General features: G+C 51.0%; 1 protein-coding gene across 1 annotated transcript in view; it reads left to right on the plus strand.

The window, feature by feature from the left end:
* Window positions 1-23,590, plus strand: part of SAMM50 (SAMM50 sorting and assembly machinery component) — a 35,681-nt gene extending 12,091 nt beyond the window's left edge. The window contains exons 6-15 of the mRNA XM_032416555.1: window positions 399-529; window positions 761-848; window positions 3,293-3,421; window positions 3,923-3,994; window positions 4,810-4,896; window positions 7,466-7,536; window positions 10,301-10,368; window positions 14,637-14,783; window positions 15,509-15,650; window positions 22,429-23,590. Of these exons, the coding sequence (XP_032272446.1) occupies window positions 399-529; window positions 761-848; window positions 3,293-3,421; window positions 3,923-3,994; window positions 4,810-4,896; window positions 7,466-7,536; window positions 10,301-10,368; window positions 14,637-14,783; window positions 15,509-15,650; window positions 22,429-22,474 (981 nt within the window). The 3' untranslated portion in view covers window positions 22,475-23,590. The remainder of the gene's footprint in view (window positions 1-398; window positions 530-760; window positions 849-3,292; window positions 3,422-3,922; window positions 3,995-4,809; window positions 4,897-7,465; window positions 7,537-10,300; window positions 10,369-14,636; window positions 14,784-15,508; window positions 15,651-22,428) is intronic.
* The last annotated feature ends 791 nt before the right edge of the window (window positions 23,591-24,381 follow it).

Consider the following 24,381-nt stretch of genomic DNA (forward strand, 5'->3'; position numbering starts at 1 on the left):
AGTACCCTCCTCAGCCCCCTCCCCTGTTTCACCCCATCCCGACTGTAGTATGTTTCAGATTGTTTGAAAACAGTAGGTAACATCCATCAGTGGTTAATTAGGAGTGATTTGGAGAATGTTTGTATTAAGTTTCTTGTTCAAATTCCCCTGAATTCCCAATCTGTACAGTTGATTTCCCTGGCTTTGCAGTCAGCAAGTGAGCCTGCCCCTCACCATCAGACAGAAGGGGACGGGGGCGGCATATCCACTCAGCAAAGGTACATTTTTAAAGAGGAAAGGCCAGATCTGTAGTCCGCGGTTTTGTCCTGGGTTTATGAGGCTCCCTTTGCCAGCAGAGTCTTTCTTAACAGTTACCCTTCCTTCCGTGTAAACCACCTCTGATTTTCTCTTCCTCCTAGGTGCTTGGCCTCAAACTCCCTAATCTTCTAGGCCGTGCAGAAAAGGTGACTTTTCAGTTTTCCTATGGAACCAAAGAGACTTCGTATGGCCTGTCCTTCTTCAAACCACGGCCCGGAAACTTCGAGAGAAAGTAGGAAGCCAACAGACGATTGAGTACAGTGGCCTGGTTATAAGTTAAAGTAGATGCGTTGGTTGTGAACAGACACTTGGCTGAAGCAGCTCGCCCTTGTGTGGTGGTCACAAGGCGCTGCAGCTTTCCTCGTGGCAATGAGCCCCGGAAGTGTATTTTTAGATCTATTGATTTAAATGTGTACGAGTTATCATCACTGAGCGTCTAAAGCTCTGTCCCATTGTCTCCTAGCTTCTCTGTAAACTTATATAAAGTTACTGGCCAGTTCCCTTGGAGCTCACTTCGGGAGACAGACAGAGGAGTGTCTGCCGAGTACAGCGTGAGTAGCCTTTCGTCCCTCCCTCTGTGCACTTGAGTGAGAACAAGGCCTATTTCGCTGATCGCTAGAGTCAGCAAGAGGGGGCGGGCCAGGGCGGGCAGGCCTGTCTGCGGTCTGGCGCTTGGAGTGCGGGCCTCGTGGCCGGGGTCACCCTCTGCCCTTCGCCCTGCTGTGGGGTGCTTCCTGGCTGGCGCCTTCCTGCGATGCCTTGTGTTTGTCCTTCCTCGTGTGTGCTGAGGTCCATAGCTTCTGGCAGCCAGCAAGGTCACCACGGGTTACTGAAAGCTTTCCTCGTTGGTGGGCACTTTCGTACTTCTAGCAGGATCTGACGTAATGCAGCAGATGGAATTCCTACCATTTGACCACCTTTTGGCTTTACGATGACCCCTGCCCTCTCTCCCTGTCTACACCGTGCGGGCTCCCCTCCTGTTCCGGGCTCGGTTCACGAGGGAAGAGTGGACACCCAACGTGAGCGCGGTCTGTAGGCCAGCAGCATGGCCTCACCTGGGAGCTGGTTAGAAATGCAAGTTCCTGGGCCCCGCCTGCCCGCTGAACCAGCGTCTCGGGGAGGACGGCTGGCACGTTCTCTCCATCCGCGCCCCGGCAGCTCTGGTCCGGGACCCGTGCTGGAACCCTGCGGTCGGTGCCTTGAGGCACTGGAGACACTGGCCGCTTGCATTCCTCAGCCTCGCGGGCAGACCAGGGGCACGAAGCCCCCAGCACGGAGTGGGGCCAGCGGCCCCTGGCTCGGGATGCAACGTGAGCGCTTGCAGTTCCATGTTCAGTTCTCCGTGTGGCCCCCTCTCCGCGTCTGCTGGGAGTAGCCCTGGGACGCCTTCCTGCCCTGGGTGGGATGGGGGGGTGCCCAGCTGGCGCTGCCCTCCCAGCCCCTGTCCGGCAGCAGCTCTCCAGAGGCCACCGGCGGTGAGCCCTGGTGTGCGGGTTCCTCCCCATCTCTCTCCCGTGTGCCCCTTTTATCACTTTTTTCTAAGCCTTTTTTATTTATTTTATTTTTTATTTTTTAAAAGATTTTATTTATTTATTTGACAGAGAGAGACACAGCGAGAGAGGGAACACAAGCAGGGGGAGTGGGAGAGGGAGAAGTAGGCCTCGGGCTGAGCAAGGAGCCCGATGCGGGGCTCGATCCCAGGACCCTGGGATCATGACCCGAGCCAAAGGCAGACGCTCAACGACTGAGCCACCCAGGTGCCCCTCTAAGCCTCTTTTAAAGAGCAGGTTCTTAGGAGACTTAGAGGTAGCTGGTTTAGCCCCAAGGCATAGCAGGGGTGAAGGCCATCTCTGTTGGACGAGGCCTTTGGGGAGGTGCATGGCAGAGGGGCCAGGGGAACGGGAGGGACAGAGGACTGGGAGCTGGTGGCCCTGGGCTTGAGAGATGAGCTCCTGGAGGAAAAGGGCACCATCTGGCCCCTGCCTCATCCTCCTGACCGTGAACACAGAGACATAGATGTGTCTCCTCTGGGCGGTCGTGTTTCTCTGGGTAGGAGCTGCCTTATGAGGAAGGAAGGAATGATTTAGGCCAGCCGTGCACCTTCCTCAGGCATTTGGGGGAGTAGCTGAGTCTCATGTGGCCCTACGTGCGGAAATGGCAGGTGGGCAAGGCTGCCCTGGATCCTGGCTGCTTGATACCGTGCCTTGTGGATGCTCGATGAGAACCAGAGTTGAGGCGGGTGGCCCCAAGTTCTCACCCTGGGAGCCAGGCCTGGGGCTACGGGGAATGCCCAGTGAAAGACCGCGCCGGGAATGTGAAGTGACCTGGCTTACTTGTAGGAGTCACATCATTGTCACACTGCCTGAGGCCACTAGACAGTGTTCACTGTTCCAGAGCAACCTGGGTGTCTCTCTATGATGGGGACCTGAGATGGGTGGGCCTGACTTTGGGGCCAGAGGGTCGGGGCAAGAGGCAGGTGCTGCTTGCCCAGGGGTCACTTGGCTCAGGCCTCTGGCTGCAGGAAGGATGCTTTTCACTCGTGAGCACCTTCGTCTCCTCCCTCTTCCCCGGGGCCTGATGTGGGTCTCCACCGTCACCCATACTGGCTTTGGACCGGGGACTGGGCCAGGTGGGGCGAGCATCAGGTCATAGAGCCCGGAAAGCAGCCTGTGGGTTACCAAGCTGGGTGCTGAGTGTGGCTTTCTCACAGGGCACCTGTCTCCTTGCTCGGAGCACAGTCCTGCTTTGAGCAGGATCACAGCTCTCTCCCCTTCTCCCTCCCTCCCTCCCTTCCCCACCTTCCTTTTCCTCCCTCCCACACACCGTAAAAACAACAACAACAAAACAGAACAAAACAAAACACGTATCTTAGGTGTTTAATTGGAACAAGATTTCTATGCCTCGTTCTGAGGCCTGATGGGGGACGACTCCCCGTGGGTACAGCACAGAAAGGCTTATTGTGGGCCCCCCCACCCCCACCCCCGTGTCCTTGCAGTTTCCCATATGGAAAACCAACCACACCGTCAAGTGGGAGGGCGTGTGGCGGGAGCTGGGCTGCCTCTCGAGGACGGCGTCCTTTGCTGTCCGGAAGGAAAGTGGGCACTCGCTGAAATCATCTCTTTCGGTAAGGGCTTTCCTCGTTTGACTACGTATTTAGATGCGTTGGGAGAATAGCCTTCGCCAGCAATGGGACAGACCGGAAAGGGTCACGGGTTGGGTGGCTGCTGGCGGCTTTGTGAGTTTCTGGGCACTCGCCCCGAATTACTCTGTTGAAGCATCGTCAGCGGAGATGGGAAGGTGTGCCTGGGAGCCGACTGTGGGATGTGCTTGAAAGCTGGCCGAGTTCACTTAGGTCAGGGTCAAGCTCCTTGAGAGGATGGGCCCAGCGACAGGTCGGCATCTCCCAGCTGGTGACCATGAATTGTCTGCTCCACCCTCTCAGTTCCCTCACCTGTGAATTAGGGACCAGGAGCTGCCTTCCCAGAGGGCTTTTCTGAAGGTGAAGTGATGTGATAGGGCAAGGGGCTGGGCACAGCGCATGGCCTGTGGTCAGCGCTCAGGAAGTACGCCTTCTTACTTGACACGATGGCTTGAAGTGAAATACTGAGATGCACGTTTCTTTCAGCATGCAATGGTCATCGACTCACGGAACTCCTCCATCTTGCCCAGAAGAGGTGCTCTGCTGAAAGTTAACCAGGTAGTATTCCTTTACCTGCATGTGACCTGCTGGCTCTGTGACCTGGGAGGGGAGAGAGTCCCACCCAGTAGGCACATTTTCTATATTGAATGCTTTCCTTTAATTATGGAGATTGTTCTAGAATGGCTTTCAGGGGTGTCGGTCCCATGTGAGGGTCCCAGCTCTGGAACTGCTCCGTGTAGTGCAGTGTTCTGCCCCCACAGAGCGGAGGGGAGATAAAGTTCTGACCTCTGGGATGGGGTCACTCACTAGGCAGGGAGGAAAGTTGAGGCTTGGCTGAGCTAATCCCTTGGTCACCAGTAAGAGACCACCTCAAGGCAGGGAGGGTAACTCCTATACCTGAGGGTCCCCGGGGTGGATGCCAACAGGGGGGCGCACTGTTGCGCTGTCTGCCTGATCTTCAGGATCAGAGGACCAACTAGAAATCAGATTTTTACATCAAATATGCCCAATTGTGCAAGATTGGCTAATTCTTTTTTTCAAACACTGAGTAGGCCAAACAAGCCATATCACGCAGCAGAATGTGTCCGTGGCCAGTGTTTCTCCCCACGTACAGGAGTAACATAACATAACATAACATAACATATTCTGCGCAGTCAGTATGTTTGAGGATTCTGTGTTATGTCAGTCCCCTGGTACCATCTAGAACAACTAGAATAACAGCTAGAATGGAGCTTCTAGGGGACAGACAGAAGCGATCTGCCTTTTTAAAAATACAGAACAACAAAAGTAAATAGTACTTGGAGTGACATGGTTTTGGAGCTGGTGTAATGAGTCTGTTTGCTCTATTTGACATGCGGATCCTTTGCCAACAGGAGCTGGCCGGCTACACTGGAGGGGACGTGAGCTTCATAAAAGAAGATTTCGAGCTTCAGTTGAATAAACAACTTTTATTCGATTCAGTGAGTATCCAGCCAGACCGTTCACCTGTATTTTTATCCCTTGTTTTTGGAAACTCAATTCCTGGATAGTAAAAGCATCATCCAGAGGGGAAGCCCAGAACGTTAGTGCTTGAAACTGAAGTGCTCGATCTTTTCAATTTAGCTGGAATTGAGGATACTCTGGGGAGAAGTGATCGTTTCTCTCTTCAAGAGGAACCTGTCAGTCATTTTATGTGGGACCCCAGCAGAGCCCCTTCCCCATTTGTCAGCTCGGGGCCATCATGGAAATGTGTCTGGAGGGCAGAGGAATGCGCTTCCTTTCCCTCTGAGGTCCCTTCCAAAGAAATTCCAAAGCTTCACCTTATTTTGCTGAGTCTGCAGGGCTCTGGGCGCTTCCAGGAATTTCTTTTTAAATCTTTAATCCGGTTTGGTTTGGTTTCTCCTGATTTGCTCAGGAATGAGGAGTAAGTGACCTGATTCTGACTGAGGCAGAGGAACCCCTCGGCTCGTTCTCCAGTCCTCCCAGGGCTGGGGAGACTGGGGACAGCTCTCTGTGCCCCCTTGCGACACACACACCGCCTCTGCCCTTCGCCACCACCAAACTCAGGGCGAGGAGTGAGCTTTAATGAGATGGTACGCGTGTCTACTTCTATAGTCACTTACCACTGCCCCCAGTCAGGCCTGCTGTCGTTGCTTCTTGCATGTGGTTCCTGCCTTTCCCCCGCCGCTGCTGGTCCGGAGGCCCCCGCGTTGTCCAGTCGGCGAGCTCCTCCCGGTCCCCTCCCCGGCCCTCGCCACGGCACTCGACGCTGTCCTCACTGGACTCCATCATGACTGTGTCCTCCTTCCACGTGTCCACTTCCTCTTTGCGGGGTCCTTTCGAGGCTTGCTGCACTCCCACCTTGCGAGTGTACCCCCTAGATTCTCATGGAGGTGTCCTACTCTGCCACTCTCCCCAGAGGATCTCGTTCCGCCCGTGTGCTTGGCGCAGCTCTCCTTCTTGGTGCCAGAGTCACATGCTGCCGGGCGTTTCCACTCTGTTCCTCAGGGACACTTCAAACTCAGCGTGTCTGAAACCAACTATTACTTCCCTCCTGAATCTATACCCCGCACCCGGGCTCCCAGTTCCACTGGCTTGCACAGGTGTTGACCCAGCTGCCCTTGACCTCCCTAACTGCTTGGAGGAGTCCTCACCCTGAAGGCCACTGAGCACCCAGCCCTGCCTCTTCTGCCTGCTCAGTGTCACCCAGATCCCATGCTGCGCTTTCACACCTTGGTTGTGATGTCCCTTTCTGATGAGTGTCGCTCCCCCTTCTCCTCCTCCACGCCGCAGACGTGCTGCTCTTTGTGAGATGCAAGTCTTAACAGTACCGCTGTCCCGCGTGAGGTCGGCACTGTTGGTGTCACACTTAGTCTCCGGGCTCGTCTCTCTCCCCGCTCCCTGTGCTTTGGTTCTGCTCAACTCCTTCTCGTTTCCCGAAAGGACCAGGCTCTCTTACTTCCAGGCACTTGTACTTTGTCCTCTGCTGGCTGTAGGTCCCTTCTTTCAGCTGTTCACTGGCCCCTCGTTCCCTGCCTTTTTAGGACTTGGGCATATCTCCTGTAGAACTCCTCTGGCCTCCAGACCACGATCGGGGCTCCTGCACTGTGCGTCCAGTTCCTGTGCCTTTCTCTGGGTACCGCTCATCACGCACGCACTCGCCTCCCCATCCGCCCTCCACATCTCTGTCGGCTGCCCAGCACTGCCTGGGCGTTAACAGTACCTCACCACGTAAAACACTGTTCCCACCCCCTCACATTCTACGTTCTCACGTGAAGGGAGACCCACGAGCAAGCACGTGTGTGTACAGTTTAGCAGGTGGCAAGTGTTACGAAGAATTATAAAACAGAGTAAAGAGAAAGTGGCCCAAAGGGGGTGCGGTCCATTGAAGATGGTCGGGAAGGCACCTGGGTGGGGCAGCGCAGCCCAGAACCAAGCCAGGGAGCCAGCTGTAGGCCCCTGGGCAGGAGCTACGGCACGTTCCCGGACGAGCCAGGGGGCTGCCATGACCGGACAGGGTGAGGAGGAGGGACAGCACAGGGAGGACAGGGCTTGGACCAGATGGTAGAGGGCTTTGGGCCCCCTGTTGAAACTAGTTTCTGTCTGGAGGGAGGCCCAGTGTGGCATCACCATCAGGGCAAGTGGGGGTGCCTGTGGGGAAGCAGGAGGGACTGCGGGCCGCTCTCCGGGTCTGCTAGGGTCGGGGGCCGAAGTGAAGGCGCTGCTGCCCCCTGGCCGGACAGTGTGTGTCTCCCACCGGCTCAGCCTCACCCCGCGTGGAAGCGGGGGGCTGCCCTGTGTTGGAACGGAAGCCAAGAGAGCCCTGCCTTGCTCGGGCGTTGGGCTTGGTGTGTGCTTGTGTTTGCTGTGTCTTCATAAAAGTGTCCACAAAACCCCATCAACTGTAGTGCCTCAGCGGCACAGTCCGACGTCCCCAGTCTGCAGCCCCGCGCCCTGACCCAGAGCTCTGCGCAGTACGGTGGCCAGTGTGGACGCTCATTGCGGGGAAGGAGCACCAGAGGTCACGGCTCCCTGCTTGTGTTTCCACAGGTTTTCTCAGCGTCTCTCTGGGGTGGGATGCTGGTGCCCATTGGCGATAAACCATCAAGTATTGCCGACAGGTAAGGAGTAACGAGTGAGTGAGTGACTGGCAGATGCTTTCCTTTGGCTCTTTTTGGTTGGTTCCTTATAAGTTATTTTAGAGAAGCTTAACTGTTTAGGAGAGCCAATATTTCAAATTTTACTTTAGTTTTTATGTTATAGGTAACTTCAAAAAATCCAATATACTTCATACTAATATGTTTTGCTTTTTTGAGGGGGAGGGAATTAACTTTGTAATATGAAAGATCTTAACATTCCCTTTTGAGGATGAAAGAATATAGTTCATTCGCATCACAAAAATGCAGAGAAACATTTAAGGAAGTAAAAAAAAAAAATCCTGCTCAATGATAAGCAGAGTTAACATTTGGGACTATTTCCTTTGAGTCTGTTACTTGTGGATGTGTGCTTTTGTGCGTGTATATACACGTAAATTTATATACACGTTTGTATTAAGTTGTTGGTATACTGTAATTTGCATACACTTTTATGTTCTCTCTGCTTTTGATTTTTTAATTTTTTAAATTCTGTTTTAAAGATTTTATTTTTAAAGTAATCTCTACATCCAGTGTGGGGCTTGAACCCACAAACCTTAGATCAAGAGTCACGTGTTCCACCCCCTGAGCCAGCCAGGCGCCCCTGTGTTCTCCCCTAAAATGTTTTAAAAAAATACAGAGTAAACCCATTCACCAAGTCATGAGAAATGGTTCAAAAGCTGCATTTTAATTTTTCATTATTTGCATCTCAGTAACCCTGTAAATGTGACTCTGTAAAGTTTTGTTCATTTTATTTTCTGAGGAGAGATTCCTAAATGTGGAAGTACTGTCTCAAAAGAATATGAACATTTTTTAAAGCTTATCAAGAATGTTGCTGGAGACTGCTTTTTAGAAAACTTATAGCAATTTATACTCCTATCAGCAGAGTATGAAATCGTGCTTTTTGGCTTTGAAATACTAATAATTGTTCTTGAGGGCAAGAAACTTTTTTTTTAACCTTGCATTAGTTAAAATGTTTTAGTTTAAACTAGTTTAGCCTAGTTGATGGGAGACAGTTTGGAAGTGTAAAAATTTTTAATTTGTAAGCTCTAGGACCTATCACTTTCATCTCTCTGAATTTAATTTGCAGAAATACATTTATAAATGTACAGAGATTTATGTACAAGGATGTCCATTGTAGCATCGTTGAGAATAGCAAAAATTTGAAAACTGCCAGTATAGAAATTATTAAATTCAAATACAGGCATTCTAAAGAGACTGTAATGATGAAAAAGAACGAGGTAGATGTCTACAAGTTAAAATTGTCACGCGCTCACGTTGAGCAGACTGCTCTCGAATCAGGGCAGAAGCTCCCCTGTGCACATCTGTGTTTGCATGGATAGCACCAGGGGTCTAGAAGGCCAGCCACCAACCCAGGGATACATCAGCTCTGGGGATCAGGATGCGGGGGGCGGGGGGCGGGGGGGTGGGGAGGGAGGACTTCTTGCTTTTTGTGCTTCCTGAATCATTTTAATTATTTCCAAAGAATATGTGTGATTTATCATTTTTAAAAAAAAGTAAATGGAGCTTGCTGTTTGTTTCCATAATGTTAATGGGGCATTCAGAAAGGCGTTGCTTAGAAATCCCAAATGTTAAAACACATTTATAGACTTTTTTTTTTTTTTTTAAAGATTTTATTTATTTATTTGAGAGAGAGAGAATGAGACACAGAGAGCATGAGAGGGAGGAGGGTCAGAGGGAGAAGCAGACTCCCTGCCGAGCAGGGAGCCCGACACAGGACTCGATCCCGGGACTCCAGGATCATGACCTGAGCCGAAGGCAGTCGCTTAACCAACTGAGCCACCCAGGCGCCCCCACATTTATAGACTTTTAAACTCAAGTTCAAATGAATACATTCATCGAGGCTTTATGTGGTAGGAAAATGGGAGAGACTGCGCCCTGTTCCCTCTGCACTGTTCCAGGCGTGTGGACTGCTCCCCGCAGCCAAATGTGGCTTCCTGGGTCGGCAGGGGCAGGGGGCAGGGGGCAGCTGCTGGCCTTGTGCGGCCCCACCACTCCCCTCGTCATTTTACTTCATTATCCTGTTCTCAGCATGGCCTAGAGTCAGCTTCTGATAAGGTGTTAGGTTTCACAGCAAGTGGATGTGGTTTCTAAGTAATTTTTAATTCACGCCTTTAATTTTGTTCAGAGAGCATTCTAGAGAGTGTGGTAACCCAGTCTATTAGGAATACGAGAGGAATTCATTTTTTTAATTGTAATAATTTTTTTCTAATTATACAATCACTGTAGAAAATATTAAAAAAACTCAGAATAACAATAATTCTATTTTGGTCTGTTTTTTTCTAGTATTATTTTCCTCTTTTTGTAAAATTGGGATCACACTGTTACATAATTTTTATCTTGCCTTTTTTTTAACTTAACATTGCATGTGAACACATAGGAGGCCATTTTGCAACAGAGCTGTTACATAATGAATTCTCACGGACAGCAGATAATTCCTTTATAATGGACAGTCCCCATGTCCTTCTTTTCTAAAGAAGGGTCTTTAGTTGTGCCTTTTATCTCACTTACATCCCCAGAAGTTTGAAGTGTTTAGATTTTGGTTTAGATTTTTATGAAAGTCACTATACTCCAGTGCATCCTCCCGATCCTTAAAAGTTTTGCCGTGGGACAAGGTCGGCGACAATCCACTACCGAACGTGAGCCTCACTTGTATGTTTTCTGCACTTTCACTGTACTTTGTAGGTTTCCACCTGGTGGTTTTCTTCTGACATCTGCCATTCTGTTGTAGGTTTTACCTCGGAGGACCAACCAGTGTGCGTGGGTTCAGCATGCACAGCGTTGGGCCGCAGAGTGAAGGTGAGTCTTTCCCTGTAAGACCGCCAAGACAAGATTAGGGTCACATCTCATTTGTGAAAGCACATACACTAGACCCTTGAACAGCGGAGTGGGGAGGAGGTTAGGGGCACCTACCAGAAGCCTCATCAGTAACATAAACAATTTTACACCGATTTTGTAGGTTGTATGTATCATACTGTATTCTTATGATGAGGTGAGCTGGAGAAAAGAATATGTTCTTAAAAAAATCATGAGGAGATTTTACAGATTTTTACAGTTTACAGAATTGTACTGATGGAAAATTGGCGTGTAAGTGGGCTTGCCTGGTTCACAGTGTCCTGTTCAAGGGTAACTATGCTTGTTTCAATTACCACAATAATAGATGTTTGTATTTCACCGCCCCAGAATTAGCACCTAACACAGCGTTTATCACACAGCAGGCGCGGACAGATAGATACCTGTTGAGGGAACTGTAGAAAAATGAGAAAATGTATCTAAGCAAAAAATGCTCGGCACCGACCTGTGATCTCACTGCCCAGCGACGATATGTGGGAGCGTTTGTTGTTTAAGCAAGCACGCCTCCGTGCTCGCATTCGGTATGTTTACCTACTGTGTCCTAACCTGCTTCTCCCACTGCCCTCAGTAACGCAAGCGAAGAAGATTTTTCTAGGAATGAGTGCTTGATCATTTTTAACGACAGTTTATTTCATCTTCTTGACCTACTATAACTTGGCTAAATTAGTAGATTGGTTGTGAGAGCAGTTTTAGGTGTACAGAAAAGTTGGGCCGAGAGCACCCGAGTGTCTGTGGACACTGCCCTAGTGTTGTCGTCGATCGGCGTCAGCGAGGCGCGCTGATTGCAGTTGTGAGCCGGTATTGGGGCATTATTACAAACCGTATCCCGCAGTTCATGCTCGGGCTCCCTGTGTGCTCTGCGGTGCCGTGGGGTCTGGCATAGGCATGTGGCCCGGACCTACCGTTCCAGTGCCCTCCAGACTCCCTGCGCTCTGCCTCCCTCCCTCCCCCGAGCTCTGCCTGACAACCCCGCGCCGCGTCCTCTCTCCCTGGTCCTGCCCTTTCCAGAGTATCACATAGTCGGAACCCTACAGCATGCGCCCCTTTCAGCCTGGCCTCTGAGCAACACAGATGTAAGGTTCCTCCTTACGTGTCAGCACGATGGCTCATGTTTCTATATCGCTGAACGATATTCCATCATGTGACTGGCGCTGCTGTCTGCTTATCCATACACCTCCTAGGGAAGGACGTCTCGGTTGCGGACATCCAATTTTTGGCAGTCATGAGTAAAGCCGATATAAACATTCACGTGCAGGTTTTTGTTTGGACATAAAGTTTCAACTCATTTGGGGAATCGGCAATTAGAGCAGTTGCTGGATTGTCTGATAAAGTTGTATAATCTTTGTAGGGGAGTGCCAGGCCGTCTTCCAAACTGGCCGTACCGTCGTGCATCCCTGCCGGCGGTGGATTGGAGAGGGAAACACTGTCGTTTTCCACGGCTGCGTATTTCATCTTGTTGCCGAAGTGGCATCTCTTTAAACCAAATGCCAAGTGTCAGCCATCTAGGCTTTCTTTTTTCTTATGATTAGAAAACAGTGTATCTGTGAATAACCTATTGAGTCTCTGTGCTCATCTCTAAATTTTACTTTATAATGTAACATTCTAGATGTAGAATCCCTAGATCAAAGGATTTTGAACATTTTGAAGCTTTATGTTGCTCTCTGGAAAGCCAGTTTCAGTCATTCCTGTTTCCTGGGTCACTCTCTGACACTTGACATTCTATCCGAGGCATTTCCACATGTTTCTAAAATCTTCAAAAACATCATTTAAATGTTTCCACACCATTCCATTATAAAATATTCTATCCTGATTTTCTGTTCTTTTAACATCTCTGTTGTCTCCATTTTTTATTACTCTAGATAATGACTACCCTGTGCATAAATTTTTTACATAATACATATTTCTTGTCACTTGTTTTTAGAGTACTTTATTAGTATGTCATTTTTTTTAAAGAGAAGTAACATATCAGGGATAGTTTTATTCTTTTTTCCTTGTAAGGAAGTATTATATAGTGACTGTATGGAAGTTTAGGAGTCTATCATGTGCCTGAAAATTAAAACACAATGATGTTCCAGTTAGTACCCTATTAGATAGGCCATCAGTAAGATACTATGGGCAGGAATGTAAATTGCATCACTTTTAGTGAAAGCAATTTAACAGTGTATATCAGGAGCCTAAAATATTGAGCACTAATAATAATAGCTCCAAACTGAAACCTAGAAACCCAAATGCCCATCGACATAGAATGGGCAAATAAGTAGTGGTATCTTCACACTGGGGACTGTTCTGTAGAGCAGGGTGAGCGAGTTAGAGCCGCTGGCTGAATATGGCATGAACGAGCCTCAGAAACGTGCAGGACCAGCAACAGCAAGGCCAGACCCAGAGGAGGTGTCCAGAGTGGCTCTGTCCATGTAACGCTTTGAGACGGGCTAGAACGATTTGTGCTGTTGGCCAGCAGGGGCGTGGTCAGCAAGGAGAGCAGAGTCTCTGGGGGGCTGCACGTGCCAGAGTCTCAGTCCGGGTGCTTGTCATACAGGTGTGTGTTCCCTGTAGGGAAATATACTGAGCAGTGTACTTAGGACGTGTACGTAGATGATACTGCAAGACAAGGTTTTAAATATTTGTGTGTTTAAGGAGACTCGTGACAGACTAATGTCCGTCACAAGAAATGAGACACCAGCATGACAGTAGGCAGGATTAGGTAAGTGTGGTACCCATTTGACCATTCAGGCATCTAAATCACATTTCCAGGGGCGCCTGGTGGCTCAGTCGGTGAAGCGTCGGCCTTCGGCTCAGGTCATGATCCTGGGGTCCTGGGATCGAGCCCCACGTCAGGCTCCTTGCTCGCTGGGGAGCCTGCTTCTCCCTCTGCCTGCAGCTCCCCCTGCTTGTGCTCTCTCTCTGACAAATAAATAAATAAAATCTTTAAAAAAAACTTAAATCACATTTTCAAACAATAGAAAGTATTAGATGAAAGTGCTTAAAACATATTAAACTATTAAGCCAGCTTTTTTAAAGCAGGACTGAGGTGTATATCTATGTATATATGTATGCGATGACTCAATTTTTTTTTTCTCAATTATTCATCACAGTTCACTGGATGAAAGGCACCAGGATGTTAGCTGATTATCTCTGAATAGGAAAAATTAAAGGATATTTTCCTTTTTTTCTATTTCCCTTTACTTATCAGATTTTCTACAATGAATGTATTACTTTTGTGACCAGAGTAAAATAATTATTTTATTTAATAAGGTTATTTAAGAGGTTTGTAATTACTGGGAAATGAAAAGCAAACACAGCTGACCTCCTGTTACTTGTTCATTTCTGTTCCCTCTAGAACTTTGCTACTAAAGCAGGGATTGATGAGATGGCTGGTCTTGAGGTGGACAAGCAGGTTATTCCTTGAGGTTAACCTTGGAGACAACTCACTTTTGTTATGATCCATCATTTTGTATTAAGGAATACTAAGACGCTTTATAAATGGTGTTTTGCAACAAAGTATAAACATTCAGGGCTATTTTTATTCGTTTTCGTGTTGCTTTAATGTTATAGCTATTTGTAGTTAAAATGGAACGGATAGGAGCATTTTTTAGAAATAATGCATTTATGTACTCTCAGCAGATAGTCTTGAATTTTGGCAAAAAGTAACCTTGGGCAAAAACAGATAAACCCTAAGTGGCCATGAACTTTCAAAACCGAGTCTCTTCCCTGGACACAACGAGCTGGGACGCTGCTTCCTTACCCGGCGGGCAGTAGACACCGTGTGTCTTTTGATTAATAGCATGCGCAGCCCTTCCAGAAACGGCAGAGGCCCATTCTGCATTCCGTCTCCTGTCTTGTGGCCTCGAAGTTGTTGCCGAGGAAGCCGTCTGACTTGCCAGGCAGCCGCGATCTGGTCATCTGCAGTCGTGGACAAGGCGACGCCCATGAGTTCAGTTGTTTTATTCCAGCCGTTGTACGGTTTGATAAATTTCTGATTTCATTCTTTTCTAAACTACACTAGCATTTTTTTTCCCCAGTTAAAGCTTATAAGATAAGCCAGGCAAAAAAGAAAGACTTCAAAGTGAGGCCAACACCGGGAGTTAGACGGGCCACCACTCATAGAGCCTGAGTGCTGGGTGTTCTGCACGTGGCCCGTGTCTCACCTGTAGAGACTTCCACGTGATTCCTAATGCGTGCGTCTCTGTCTTCTTCTGTCCCTGTCCCCTGACTAGGCGACTACCTGGGTGGAGAGGCGTACTGGGCCGGCGGTCTGCACGTGTACACCCCACTGCCTTTCCGGCCAGGCCAGGGTGGCTTCGGGGAGCTCTTCAGAACACACTTCTTCCTCAACGCGGGGAACCTCTGCAACCTCAACTACGGTAAGGCCCGGGCTGCCTCGAGACCGTCAGGGCGCGGTTGCCCTTGTGTTTAAAGCACGGCACCCCCGTAGCTGCCTTTTGGTTAGATTATAGAGTCTTTACGTTTAGAGACTGGGCCTCACTTTAAAAAAATTCCTGCAGCGCCTGATAACGGTGCTCAGAGTAAAGTTGTTGAATGAAACACACATGAAAAAGCATCATTGAATGCTGTCTTGCGAAGATCTACTTATTCGTTCACTCAGCAAACATTTCTGGGGCACCTGCTCTCTGCTGGTCATTATGACCCCCAAGCTGAGTTGGGTTTGCCTCTCCTGCAAGGGGGCTCGGGGCCAGAGGAAACTCACGGCAGATGCATCCAGCCAGGGGGACGTGAAGAGGTGTCTGGAGCGCTTCACAGAAGACAAGCCGCTCAGCCTGAGGCGTAGAGCCGGGCTTCCTGGGTGGCCGGGTGCAGGGGAAATGCCCTTCTGGGCAGAGGGGACAGAATGGGCCAGGCGCGGAGAATGGCTTCTGGTGCAGTGAGTAGGAAGTCTACTCCCAATTTGATTGGAGTAGACTCCTTTGATTTCGGTCCTAATCCCACTTCATGCATTCTCTTTGAATATCCAGGCCTGGCTATAAATGTCACCGAAGGCCACACAGCAAGGAGGAGGACCAGGGCTTGTGTGAGGACAGCTCTGTGAGGGGCTCCACACTGTTGGTCACGTCCTCTTCTCTCTCTGCAGGGGAGGGCCCCAAGGCTCATATCCGGAAGCTGGCCGAGTGCATCCGCTGGTCTTACGGTGCTGGCATCGTCCTCAGGCTTGGCAACATCGCCCGGCTGGAACTGAATTACTGTGTTCCCATGGGCGTGCAGAAGGGGGACAGGTAGGTGCTAGGGGTTCTTCCCCCAGTTATGTTGCGTCGTCCAGCAATTTTGTTTCATTGTGGACATGGTTAATCATTTTTGTCAGTGGCTTTTAAGAGTCAAGATTTGAGGAGAAATTCAATAGTTAGCAAAAGAATGAAAATAAATTTTCCTTCATTGGGTTTTTCTCTATCCAGTTTGGAGGAAAAATGTGACGTGTTCCCCCACCTCATTCTGTTTGCATTCACTGTTGCCAAGTAATGGGGGCCCCTTCACGGGTCTGGCTGGAGGAATTGAGGAGGCATTATTGATCTTGCTTGTTAAAAATGGAATGAGGTATTTCTGGTGAGTGACTTTGCAGACCAGGAACTCGAGTTGGAGGAGACAAGGCTTTGCTCCTGGCCACAGAGGACTCGTTTTCCGGAGCCTTCTCTTGGGAGCAGAGGAACCCGCCATCTTGGCCTTTCTCCACCAGTCCTCTTACTGAGCAAAATTTGCTAAATATTATGTGGATGGATATGGCATGAGGTCATTTACAGTTATAGAAATTCCATTTCTTGGTTTATATGGTATCCATTGTATACATTTTGAGAAATCCAGAAGTAGGGTCTTGGTCTGTATTAGGTGGGGCTGCTCTAACAAAATACCACAGACTGGGGGCCTAAACTATAGACATTTGTGTCTCACGGTCCTGGAGGCTCGAAGTCCAGGATCAGGGTCCTGCCGGTTCTGTTCCTGGTGAGGGCTCTCTTCCTGGCTTGTGGACGGAACCCTTCTTTCTGTGTCTTCACGTGGCGAAGAGAGAGCAAGCTAGCTCTCTGATGTCTCTTCTTATAAGGACACCAACCCCACCGTGGGGACCCCACCTTCATAACGTCATCTCATCTAAACCTAATGAACCCCCAAAGGCCTTGCTCCCGAATACCATCTCACGGTTAGGGCTTTAACATATGAATTCTGGGGGGACACCAGCATTCTGCCCATAGCAGTGTCTATATTCTCTCTTGTTATTTTCACGCTAATGCACTCAGGACTCTGGGCTGTATTTTTTTCTTTTTGGCGTTCTGTCTACACTTACGTGGCCACCAAGTGCTGGTGCTGTCTGAGTCATAGCCCGAGTCTCCAGCGTGACGTTGGAGTTTGTCCTCGTTTAAGGAAAAACTGTACTGGTTTTCCTCCCACCGTCTTCTACTTCAGTGTGGTAGGTGGTGGTGCTTTTTACGGGGTAGCCGCTTTAGCAGGCTTTTAAGAAAGCACCAGTTCTTCGGTGCAGCTCGGGATCTGTCGTCCAGATCCCTACGGTTATCCAGTCACTAGCCTCTGCCCCTCAGTCTCTACCTGGGAGGCTGGTTCTGGCTGCGGGGCTGCCCTGGCCCCAGGGATGTCCCCTGCAGCCAGCCCCTCCTCGGCTGGTACCTCACGTCCACCCCGTGCCTGTCCTCCGCACACAGCCAGCGCTGGAAAGGGTTTGGTTGTGCAGGGTGGCTGTGCGGGAGCCCGGCTGTCCAGGCTTGGATCCCAGCTCAGCCACTCTGTGGCTGTGTGACCCAGGGCCAGTGACCTAACCTCTCTGGGTCTCAGTTTTCCTGCATAGAGAATGGGTGCTTGTGACCATGCCTGAATGAATTCATGCCCGTGAAGCACTGGGAACAGTGCTCAGCGTTCTGTCAGTAAAGGTCGGTTCCTGCTCACGTTGTTGCTCCTGGAGGACTCACTGTGGCCCTTCTCACGTAGGAAGCAAAGCGTGTTCCCTTAGGAGACATTTTCCCTCCGCTTATGCATCGACTGCCCCTGGCTGTGTTTGAGACACGCTACAGATGGGATTTCGTTTGCTGGTTTCAGAGATAATGAAATGTGAAAACGGGCATTTTTCTCCTAGAGCGAGGTTTGCACATTAGGTAACTTTTTAGCAGATCCCCACACATTTACAGTCTCGGGTCCGTGAGCGTAGTCCTGCAGGCTGCGTTCTGCAAAGCCGTGTTCCCACCGCAGGTGAGAATGTGGGTCTCCCTGGCTTAACGCCCAGGTGCTAATTGGGAGCACCGGAGAGGCAGGTGCCGGGCCCACACCAACACCAGGATGAAGTCAGATGTGGGTGCTGAAGCCCCCTGAGCCTGCACTTCTCAAGTTGTCATGTGCCTCTGACTCCCCCGGGGACTCTGGTAAAGGCAGACACTCCCGGGTGTGGGGTGGCCCTGGGACGCCGCATTCCTGACGCCCTCCCTTGGTGAGGCTGATGCTTGTGGACCAATCACGCTCTGAGGGAGACCAACTCTGTGTCTCTTCTGAGAACAGTTATAACGTTTTGTGGAGGGAAGGCGATCATTGGCATTTATTGAACGCTTACCTTGTGTGAGACGCCCGGCTAAGCACTTGATGTGATTATGGAAGCCTCCCAGCAGCTCTGTGCAGGGGAGAGTGTTACCCTTTCACAGACAAGGACAGCAGCCTCGGCAGGGTCTGAGGTCAGCTCAGCAGCAGGACCAGGCCTGCCTGAGGCCAAAGCTTGCGCCTCTCCCTCTGCACCAAAACCACGTAAGCACAGAGCCCGACACCAGCACCTCGCTCGTCTGAGGGAGACGTGGAGACGCGGTGCTCCTTTCCTCCCCACGCTGCTGTCTCTGCACCTCGAGTATTAACTGCAGAAAGGTAAAAATCATCTCCTCCTCGCTCATCTTCTTGGAAGGTCTTACTCAAACTTGAATTGTATACGCACCTTCCGATCTCAAAGATTGTATAGGTTCTTTCCATGATGATCGATCAGTTTGGATTAACTCTGTTAATATTAGTGCAAATTATGTAAGTAAATACATTCTAAATATTTTTTATTACAAAGAAAACCGGAAGTGAATGTGGCTTTTTAGCTGTATTGTCTGTGTCACCGAGTGACCATCACCCACTGAGAACTACTGCCCTCCCCCTCAGCTGGTTCGAGAGCGCAGCAGATATGGGCCCCCGGGGCCAGCCCTGCCCTGTGTCCCCTGCCCCCATGTGACTTGGGGCAAGTCCCTGGGGCTGTGGGCCTCCTGTCCTTCAGCTCAGCCCGCCGGCTGTCCTCACCATGGTTGCAGTGTTGCTCGAGGCCACTGGATGTCGCTGTGCTCCGAGGATCCCTCACCCGCTCGGGAGACCCGCGTCTTTTCCCCTATTCATAGAATCTTTACAGAGAATGCTTGCTTCCGTTCACCTTTCAGCTTTGCCTCTCTCTAAATTGGAAAAATCTGTTTCGAGATGAATTTCAAATGTGGTTTCTTCTAGAAGGAGGAAGCATGCTGTGCACACGGTATTTAAAGACCAGAACATAAGGAAGCTCCTCTGCTCCTCCAGTCAGGCGGCGGCTCTGCTCGGTGACCCCCGGTCGTGCTGCTTACAGCACGTGCTTTTTGTGCCCAGCGTCCCCTGCGCGGGCCAGCCTGGTTACCCTCGAATGTGAAACTTGCTTTTACTCTGTGTGCGGCTTTGTTTGAAGCTTCATCATCAAACTGGGAATTCTGGGAAGTTTGAGTGATGCTGTGAGAATTTGATCTTCATTTCTGAAATTAGGCAGTAGCAGGACAGAGGATTATGTGTGTGTGAATCAGTGGAGACCTCCCCCCACCTAAAGCAAACGCTCTCTAATTAGGATTTCAGACCTTTACACAAACAGAAATAGCTTTGAAATGTTGGCTAAATTTCGTACTGGAGGTGATTTACGGCAGGCACCGTTGTCTGAGACCTAATAGTGTTCTGTCGCTCCGGGCTCACTGAGGGCGGCCCCTGGACACGCAGGGATGAAGGAGGCGGGCTCCTGAGAGCTGCTCATCTCTAGGAAGGGGGAGATGAGAAAGAGGCTCATCTCGGGAGGGCGTGCGAGGGCTTCCTGGGGGAGGTGGTTTCTGGGCTGGAGCTTCTTGACTTGGAGGGCTGGGGACTTGCAGGAGAGGGCACTCCAGGGCACTCCAGGCCGCAGGGCAGCCGAGCCCAGGTGCCCAAGCCCAGAATGCCAGGGGCACATGGACTGTCATTCTGTAGGAGAAGGGAGGTTCGGGCAGGCACTTGGTCCCAGCCCCTCTCCTCTCCGGCCTTTTCACTTCGGGCACACGCCAAGGTCTTTGAGTTCTGGCCCTTATCTGCCTTATCCATGGCCGCGTTCCCCGGCCGGCACCTGCTGTTCCCGTGTGACTGCGGGGGGACGGTGCTCAGGGTCTGAGGGCTTAGTAGAGGGAGGGTGCCAGTGTGACCCTCATCGAAACCCCCGTGGTGGCCCTCATGGTGCTGAGTGGGGAGCAGTGGAGTGCTGGCAGGGGCCTCTAGGGTGCACACAGCCAGGCCTGCTGGGGGGAGGGGGTCCCGGGGAGACCCGGACGACCTGATTCTGGGGTGGCCACACGACAGAAGGTAGATGTTTCGGTGACGCTGCCTCAGTGGCATGGGCCTCGTGTCCCTGTGAGACACTGTTGTATAGTAGTGGGCGTCTTCTCCTCCCTGTGATCCTGCGGTCTCTGAACCCCAGCCTGTGCACGTGGCGCGGTTCGTCTACTTAGGATTTGAGCCAATGAGCCTTTGTCGGAATGCCGCTTGTTCCTGAATCACAGAAGCCAGGGCCTGACTGACATTTTGTCCCGTGGCTTATTTTCAGGCATTTTTCTCAGGAGTGAGTGCAGGCGTGGACCCCTGTTATGGACCCGATGGTGTAAAGGGAAGAAACAAATCATTTCGATTCGAACAGAACTTGTACAAATGCAGCCCTGGCTTTGGTTGTAGGTCTTTGCCTTTCTAAGGACATTGGTGTGCTTTACCGTCGGTCCCCAAGGGCCTGCCACCGTCCCTTCTGGCTAGGGCACTCCTGCTAATGCCATTGGCCAGTGAGCACCTCAGTCCTGCAGGGGGTCCTAGCGATGGGGACAGTGGTCTGCCTCGAATCTCTTAATAGATCAGGGGTTTTGTTCCCTCATTCATAGGTTGGAAAAGAAAAATTTCCTGCTGGTTTTCATGTCGCTATAAACCCTGAGATTGGGCAAGAGCACGGGTGTTATGACAATAAAATTATCAACTTTCCTCTGAATGTAGGAGCAATTCTTTCTTTCTTTCTTTTTTTTAACTTTTAATCTCTACACCCAGTGTGGGGCTTGAACTCACAACCCCAAGATCAAGATCGCGTGCTCCGCTGACCGAGCCTGCCAGGCACCCCTGAAGGAGCCATTCTTGTTGTCCAGTTTTTTCTGGAAATTGTCCACAACCTGCGAAGATGCTCTGTTCCGCAAATGCACTGTCAGCTGCTGTTTGGGATTCAGGATGCCATTTTTCTGTGAGGCTTAGGCCTCCTGGCGTTGATGTCCCCGGGCCAAGCCCCTCTGTCCCACGTCTAGCAGCCGTCCGGCCCTGGGCACAGCCTCCAGGTGGGCAGAGTTGCGCGGGCCAGCGTGGGAGTCTGCCCTCCACCTCCACTGTGGAATTAGCAGGACAGGTGCTGGCTGTGGCCCAGGGACTCTAATTTTGGGGGTGGCCAGGCTGTGGCCTAAGCCTTCGTGGGGACAGGAGCCTGTAGGTGCTCTGGTGTCCGGGCCGAGGGGCCCGCTCTCCTCCTGCTGGGACTGGAGCCTTGCCACTCATCCTACTTGCTTGTCTGAACATGGGCTCGGTGGTCTGCCAGCAGCTGGAGGAGGAAAACCCACAGAATAAAACCTGTGGAGGGTCAGCTTGTCACCAGTACTGTAAGCAGCGTGACTTCTTTGCACCCTTCCTTTTCCTGGGTCAGGAGCAGGTTCTGAGAAGTGGCAGGGGGACCCTGTTGGGCTGCGGATGCTGCTGTGGTCATAAGCCTCTGGAACCCTTCCAGGGTCTGGGCTGGCCCAAGTTCTGCCGCCCTCCCTGCTCCCTTTCCATCCTCCTCATTTCTCCTGCTCCGTCTTCCCGCCCTCTGCACCCTCCCTGCTCTGCCTCCTCCCTCCTCCCTGCTTCCTCCTCCGTCCTCCGTCCTCCCTGCTCCCTCCTCTTTCCTCCCTGCTTCCTCCTCTGTCCTCCCTGCTCCCTCCTCCTCTGTCCTCCCGTCTCTACCTCCCATCGCCCCTGCTCTCTGTGCCTACCTGTCCTCCCCAACCCCACTGCGTGCTGTGCTTTGCCAGGTGCCTTCCACAGCCACCTCCGTTGCTTCCAGCCAGGATACCTCTCTTGTCACTCCTCTGCGCTGCACAGAAAGCCTTGCCTGGTAGCCTTAGAAATACACACAAAGCTATTTTTTTCCCCTCAGGGGTTTTATTCATAAGATTTCTCCCCGGGGTCCTTCTTTTCTTTTTGCTGCTTAGGACAGAATTGGATGACCGCAAAGGAGGTGGGGAGGGAGCAGTAAAGGGGGATCTGTGTCCCCACGTGTTACCGTGGTTTTTTTTTTTTTTTTTTTAAGATTTTATTTATTTGACAGAGAAACACAGCAAGAGAGGGAACACAAGCAGGGGGAGTGGGAGAGGGAAAAGCAGGCTTCCCGCTGGGCAGGGAGCCTGATGCGGGGCTCGATCCCAGGACCCTGGGATCATGACCTGAGCCGAAGGCAGACGCTTAACGACTGAGCCACCCAGGCGCCCCTGTTACCGCGTTTTTATCCTCCCAAGGCTGGTTCTTAAGCCAGCAAGGGAGGAAGGCGCAGGGCTCAGGAGCAGAGCCGTGGCAGGAGAGGAGGGTGGAGGCGGGGCGCCCCCCAGAGTGGCCGAGTTGTTCCCCGGCCCCCACCATGGCTTGTGCTGGAGACATGAAGAGAGGTGCTGGGTATGGTCTTGTGATGACAGGGGGTGAGCATTGACTGTCTGCCCTTTACTTTTTTAGGACTTGTGATGGTGTCCAGTTTGGAGCCGGGATCAGGTTCCTGTAGCTGACACACGTGCTCTGGAGCCTGTGGGAGGAGCCCTGGGACTCGGGGCCACGCACCTTCTTGCCGAGTAAACGCGCCGTTCTGTGCGGTCCTCGTGGGAAACCACGTCAATAAATTTTAAAGACAAATACTCAGAGGCATCGTGGATATGATTTGCTTTCCCCCCGCTCTGTGTACGACGCTGGCTTTTCCAGAGGACCGTGTGGAAGGGGCGGGACATTTACAGGTGCCCCATGTTCTTCCATGTGGACCGGCGAGCCGGAAGGTCCCATTACACGGTGCCCTGATTGCTTTTCCTCCCAGCCTCCTGGAGCCTCTGCGTCTGGTTCCCGTGCACCGGAAGTACTCGGCAGAGCCCCAGGGGAGGCCCGGGCGCTGGTGGAGGGCGCGGTCTCTGGCGATGCCGCGGGGGGACCCCGCTGGTGGGTGCCACAGCCACAGTTCCGGGGGTTGGAGCCCTTTAAATGCACATGGGTGGCGTGGAAGGAACATGTGGCACATTGGGGACACTGAGGCAGAGAGGAAAAATGTGTTCTTTAGAGGTAATAGCATTAATGAGATGAGTATACTAGCTGCCTGAAGCTACTCTAACAAATTACCACAAACCTAGAGCTTAGAACAACACAAAACAACCATCTTGTGGCCTGGAGGTCAGAAGTCCTGATGGGCCTCACCGAAATCAGTGTCAGCACCACTGTGTTCCTTCTGGAGGCTCCAGGGGAGAGTCCGTTTCCTGGCCTTACGGCTTCTAGGGGCGCCTGTGTTCCGTGGCTCACAGTCCCATCCTGTGTTTGCCCGTCATTTGCCCGTCACTCTCTCTCTGCTTCTTGCCTCCCCGGTGCTTTCTCAGACCCTCGTGAGTACACTGGGCGCTCCTGGACAGCCCCGCTACTCTATTTTAAGATCAGCAACCTCGGGTCTGTCTGTGACCTTAATTCCCCCTTGTCATGTTATGTGATGGTCACAGGTTCCAGGAATTAGAACACAGACATCTTAGGGGGGCTGTTACTCTCCTGCACATAACCTCGTATCTCTCAAAAGTAGTATTTTCAGGATATACTTAATTAGTCACGTGAAAAAAATTTTTTTTGTAAGTTAAACCTCCTTCGAGGGGCGCCTGGGTGGCTCATATGGTTAAGCATCTGCCTTCGGCTCAGGTCATGATCCCAGGGTCCTGGGATCAAGCCCCGCATCGGGCTCCTGGCTCAGCGGGGAGCCTGCTTCTCCCTCTGCCTCTCCCCCTGCTCGTGCTCTCTCTCTCTCTCTGTATCTCTGTGTCTCGAATGAATAAGTAAAATCTTAAAAAAAAATAAAAATAAACCTCCTTCGAATTCTTCCTGTAGGAATGTCCAGGGCTGCGGATGGTGCCCAGTGGCATTTTACTACTGGATTTTTCCCTCTCCTAGCTGGGCCTGAGTTCCTGTCACTTGCAGTCCTCCCTGTAACTTGTTTACATCTTTGCCAAGTGAGCTTGGGTTTGGGAGCAGCTTGAGACCAAGGCCCCCTGTCATCCTGGGGCCAAGCTCTCGGCCCCTCCAGGGACTGTCTTGCCCCCATTGTCTGTGTGAACTATGGGGATTTTGCAGATAATTTGTAAGAAGCAGCACAGTTTTACCTTTCTGATTAGTTGGGAACGTGGGGAAATAGGCTTTCTCCTCTGAACTGTTTTATTGTTTACAGTCTCACGTTTATGCGTTTGGCAAAATAAGAGGCCCATGTTACAACACTGTCATGTTCAGACTGTAAATTAAGAACAGTAAAACCTGAATAATTCTCTGAGACACTGTGACCTTTGAGAATTCATCTACCGTGCCAGTGGGAGCCTGAAGAAGTCGTTTCTGAAAGGGCGCATGTCTCATCCAGCCCTGCCCGGGTCGCTGGTAGCAGCCCCTTCATTAAAGCGCACC

The sequence above is a fragment of the Phoca vitulina genome, unplaced genomic scaffold (genome assembly GCF_004348235.1).
Source record: "Phoca vitulina isolate PV1807 unplaced genomic scaffold, GSC_HSeal_1.0 scaffold19, whole genome shotgun sequence".
In the NCBI taxonomy this organism is placed as follows: Eukaryota; Metazoa; Chordata; class Mammalia; order Carnivora; family Phocidae; genus Phoca; species Phoca vitulina.